Consider the following 5,208-nt stretch of genomic DNA (forward strand, 5'->3'; position numbering starts at 1 on the left):
CAAAACCCCCTTCAGAGACCCCCACTACCGATGGCCGAGGAATTGGAGCATCACGTTCCTTGTGGAGACAAAGAGAAAATAAGGTTCCCTCAATCCACCTACACTGCCTCGTACTCAGCACATGAGGGCCAGTCTGCAGCCAGGCCATGGTGGTCGTACAGCAGTGAGCTGTTTCACAGACCGCTCTGTCCCCAGCAGACCTTCCTGGGCACCGGGGAGCTCCGTGGCTTGGCTCACAGTCGTGCTGCGAGCAGTCCAAGCTGTTAGCACTATTTGGATATTTTGCTTTCTCTTTTTACAGCTGAGTAAATCAATCTGATGCTCATAAAACAGGTTAATAGCACTAACTGGAGCCACTCGCCAGCCCAGCTTTTGCTGTGCGGCCTTTCCAGCTGTCTTTACACTTGCTGTATCCTCAGATGCTGCAGGTTTTGCACCAAAGCTGCATCGCTTCTGATGCACTGCATGTTCTGCAGCGCTGCAGCTCACCTTACCACAATCTGGTGCTGATTGCTTTGCTGTTTCATTGTACGAAATGGATTCAGGAGTACTAAAATGCTAAAAGAGCAGCTGCCTCGAGATTGTAGCTTCAATTATTCCTTAAAATGGTAAATAGAGCACTTTTACAAATAACATCGTTCATTTCCCCTTCTGGCTGTTTGGCAGGGGGTGTTCCCACTATTAAAGGGGATGGACGGTCCTACTATGACACTTCTTATCAAGCACAGTTTAAGGGTGAAGGGTATCCACCTGCAAAGCCAAACAAAAAGGTAACAACATGATTTTGAGGAGGACTAAGACACAGGTAAAGGGCAGCACATTTCCAGGTTGAATTACAGAGCACTGGACGAGGCTGCCCAGAGAGGTTGTGGAGTCTCCTTCTCTGGAGACATTCAAAACCCGCCTGGATGCGTTCCTGTGTGACCTGGTCTGGTGATCCTGCTCTGGCAAGGGTTGGACTTAGATGATCTTTTGAGGTGCCTTCTAACTCCTAATATTCTGTGATTCTGTGTGTGATTCTGCCCCAAAAGGGGTGTGATATGGGCAAGTGAAAAACAGATTGACAGAAAGACAGAGAGGGGAGACAAAAGGGTTTTGCTTTAAGTGGCTGTTCTGTAGCTTTGTTGGCTTTCCTTCAGCACGTGTCTGCTATTAAATTTGGGGATCCCAGGACCAGTGAATCTGTGAGCGAGCAGAAACACGCCTACAGAGCCCCAGACAAGAAGACACACAGGTATCAGAGGGAGAACCTAATGGGCATCCCCAGAAACTGCTCTTGCTGATGAACGTTGCTAATTAAGCAGCTCCTATCTGCTGTCTTGCAGAGTCTATGACAAGGAGCGTGCTGCCTCCCAGATTCAACATGTGAATGTGCAGCTGGGGGACAGTTGACCCAGGTTCACCACCTCGAAATCAGTCCTTCCCAGTTCACAAGATAGGTAAGGGTGAGTTTGTGATGCAGAGGCAATGTGTACAGACTGCTGCTGAGCTTTATAACCAGCTGTATAAGGCCTTATCACTTGGTCTTAGTGATATAATGATAGATAAAGATATAATGCATTCATATAATAGGTATATAATTTTATATTTTTAATGTTTTATAGTTTTTCTGTACTCTGTATCAGTGTCGTCACTGTGAGGTTCTGTTTCATCCTCACTCCACTTCCCTGGCAGGTTAAATAGCTGCATTCTTTTCTGTGCTCTGTTGTATGAGAACAAGCTCCTGTAGCTATAAATTGTTCAGAGACTGAAGCGCTCTGACATCCTTCATTTTCACTTTTTGCCAGAGCCTATAACTATTGCCCAACCAAACCACATCTCATCCATCCCCAAAGGTGATGAAGACCCTGAGAGAAACCAAGCATTGGCAAGAACTACTACAGCACAGCTCTCCTACCCAGAGGTCTGTTCCCAGCTTTGCTGTGCAGGTGTTTCTCTGGTGGAGACCCTCTCTTCTTTTACGTACTCTGCTCCAGCAGCTAAAGCCAATGCTGTTGTCCCTTCTCCACTCCCCTGTGCAGGGTGTAATGTGCAGGGTGCCTTTCTCAGCCACATCCTGTTTCTCTTAATGCAACTCTTGTGTTTTCCAGACTGGCAGGTGGAACTTCCCACCAAAGCCCGACTTGCTACTGCAGAAATACCAAAGCAACATCAGCTTAAGAGATGAGTGTTCAGGCTCCTGTTCCTTCAGCACAACACAGCAGGCAGACTACCAGCCGCCCCGCCAGAGCCAGAGGGTGACAGCAGACAGCAAGAGCCCCAGCAAAAGCCACATCCCCTTCAACTACCACAGTAAGGTCGCATTGCTCAGACCCTTGTGCTGAGGTTTCTCCCAGTTCTGTGCGAGGGACAGCAATGCCTGGTGCTCTGGGAGAGGAGGCAACCCATGCATCTTGGGTTGGAGATACAGGTGCAGCATTGATGTCTTTAGTAAAGTGAGGCTGTCACCCCAAAACCAGGCAGGACAGCCATGCTCAGCCCCATGCCTGCTGCTGCTCACTGCAACTGCTGATCTCAGGCACTTTCACTTCCCCAAATGACGTCTCCCTGGCTGATAAGCCGTCTTGATGCCTGTGCCAGCCACAGGCATTCAGTGCTATCATACAGCAATGTTTGGCATATTAAGTGACATAAATGATTTATGGGTCATGAACCAGTGACTTGATCTTTCTCATTTGCTAGGTTTGTTTTTATAAATTGTTCTGGGAGGAAGGAGAGGATTTTGATCAAAAGCGGTGCTTATGCAACCTCAGGAAGGGATGCGGTCAAAGCTGGTCATGGAGGGCGTTAACAAAATCCTCCTCTGACGTTGCATCCTGTTTCTGGTTGCCAGTGCTCTGAAGTGAGAGAGAGGTCCCTTCGTGCTGTGTATCTCTTTTTAAGCCATTTGTTTTACTGAATATGGAACAGATTGCAGTGGAATTGATCTTGTCCTTGGCACCAAACTTCTGGAGCAGCTCCATAACGAGCATATGGAGTGATATTTGTGTAACTTCCATGTGAATTTCTTCATTCACCTCCTCACCCTGAGAATTATTTTCTGTCTGGGCAAAGGTTTCCAGCAAAGCACTGACAGCAAAGCCTGTCTTTTCCTCTCATTAATGCACACAGATTGGTGACTGCAAGTCAAACTGCAAAGCTCTTTCTGATGTTGCATCCTAATTTACTGGCTTGAATTTACTTTTTATTTCAACTCCATCTGTCAGCAGATGAAAGTCCTGTCACAACCATGCAGGCCATGCTGGTCCCACACACCCCACAGAAGCAGCAGCTCTCTGAAGATGTGCTGCAGCAGGTACAGCCTTAACAGGCTTGAAGTTACCACGGAGTGGCTTGGGGAAGCAGGATTATGCCACACGAAGCTGTAGTTTCCCCATTAACATCACCAGATTTAGTGTGTGCCCTTGAGCCACTTGAGATGGGACAGCCAAATCCTGTCTCAAATAAATGCTCTGTGGGGAGCTGAGAAGAATCTGAGAGAAGGGACAGGCAACCAAATCCCTAAACCAAGGAACACTGGAGGGAAGAAGGAAGGTTATTCTGGTCTCCCATAGAGATCAGAGGCAGCAAACTGGCCTGACTAGAAGTGTCCAGACAGGGTAAACGTCTCTTTGCACCACCAGCACTAAAGACTGTTCATCTGCCAGAGAGAGACCATGCAGGCACACACAGAGCAGCTGCCCAGGAGGATATCCTTCAGAGGCTCAGATGTGGGGGCTGCCAACTTCCACATTACCCTCTGCCCCATCCCCATGTGCTTGAAGGCTTTTCTCTCTTCTCAGATCAAGTCCTCACATCTGGCGCTACCCTGGAGGGCACAGGACCTCTTCAGGACTGAGCAGAAAGACAAGTTCACGCCCAAGTCCAGAGCAGAAATCCAACAGCCAAAAGCTCAAGTGAGCAGAGTCCCCTTGGGGACACTGAAAGAATACTGTGCCCGGAGGAAGGTGCGCTTTGTACTGTGATCTTCTCTCTTCTTCGGTGATCGCCCAGAATTTGCTGTGCTGTGCACTGCCTACGCGTCCTGATACCTGTTAGCCGTCCTGCTGCCCTGCTCTTGGCCTGTCTGTGTGTTGTTACAGAGAATGTTTATTTCACAAGTTGAATGAGGACACAAGAAGGTGTTGTGACAGCAAGAATAAACACTGGGAGATTAGCCCAAAGACACGTGTGACACATTTCTCTGGATTGCGAGACCCACCGACTGTCTCTAGGCAGGCGCTGGGGCAGGAGGAAGCAGGTGGGGTAGGAGGAAGCTCAGAGAAAGGGCAGGAGATCAGAAGCAAAGTGAGAGGCACCATCAGGGCTGTGCGGGGGCTGGATATTCCCTTATTATCTGTTTGGATTTCGGTGTCAAGGCCTGAATCCAAAGGTTGGTGAACAGCAGGGCAGAGAGGTAGCCCTCCCTGGCTCATGAGTGGGCTGTTTTCCTAGAGGTGAGCTGTGTGTTTGTGTTGAGTTGGTAACTCACGTGGGTTTCCTGAATGCTGAGCTTGCACTAACTCTGTTTGGGATGTAGCTATTTTGAAGAGGGATAGGTGTGGGCCGGCCAGCCCCCTCCCCTGGGAGGCTGAGTGAGCAGGGGCAGCTGCTGCCTGATCACAGCTGCCACTTCACAAGCTCTTCTCAGCCTTTTGCTGCAGATGGGCTTGGTTCACATGGTTCACATTTCTGAGTGCTGCAGTTTGTGTGCCTGAGCAGTGGCTGGGCCTGCGAATCTCCGTGCTTTCCTCTTGGGATCTGACTCCACGTCTCTCAGGAAAGGGACAGTCTTTGCTCCACACGTACTTCAAAAAAGCGCCGCGTACTCAAGTCTTCTAAAGGCACACAGGCACCTCACGTCAGGCTTTTTACACAAACACCTTGATTCAAACACCTAAATTGCATTATTTGGTGTAGTAACAGGAACTTACATCTGCTACCAGTCTGCCCCATTACTTTAATGGGACCCTGAGGTGACATTGCCACCGGTGCTACGGCAAAAACAGCCATGGTTCACTGGGGATAAATGGTGAACATCAGCCCTTTGGTGGAACCGGCTGGGTTGGGAGCTGTTGCTGGGGGGACCCTGTGGTTATTCACTTTCATGTGGATTTTGTTGCAACTTCAGACACAGAAAGCACAACAGACTTTTGGGGTAAGGACTTTCGCTTTCTAAACTCATCTCCTACCCCTTCCAGCAATGACCCAGGAATGCCTGATCCAGGA

The 5,208-nt window shown here is 49.0% G+C and overlaps 1 protein-coding gene across 1 annotated transcript in view; it reads left to right on the forward strand.

The window, feature by feature from the left end:
- LOC104544380 overlaps window positions 1-3,965 on the forward strand; it is a 4,325-nt gene extending 360 nt beyond the window's left edge. The window contains 9 exon segments of the mRNA XM_010189237.1: window positions 16-160; window positions 667-770; window positions 1,140-1,234; window positions 1,326-1,409; window positions 1,411-1,439; window positions 1,788-1,903; window positions 2,091-2,292; window positions 3,210-3,295; window positions 3,783-3,965. Coding sequence (XP_010187539.1) covers window positions 16-160; window positions 667-770; window positions 1,140-1,234; window positions 1,326-1,409; window positions 1,411-1,439; window positions 1,788-1,903; window positions 2,091-2,292; window positions 3,210-3,295; window positions 3,783-3,965 — 1,044 coding nt within the window.
- The last annotated feature ends 1,243 nt before the right edge of the window (window positions 3,966-5,208 follow it).

This window comes from Mesitornis unicolor, unplaced genomic scaffold, assembly GCF_000695765.1.
Source record: "Mesitornis unicolor isolate BGI_N332 unplaced genomic scaffold, ASM69576v1 scaffold21637, whole genome shotgun sequence".
NCBI lineage: Eukaryota > Metazoa > Chordata > Aves > Mesitornithiformes > Mesitornithidae > Mesitornis > Mesitornis unicolor.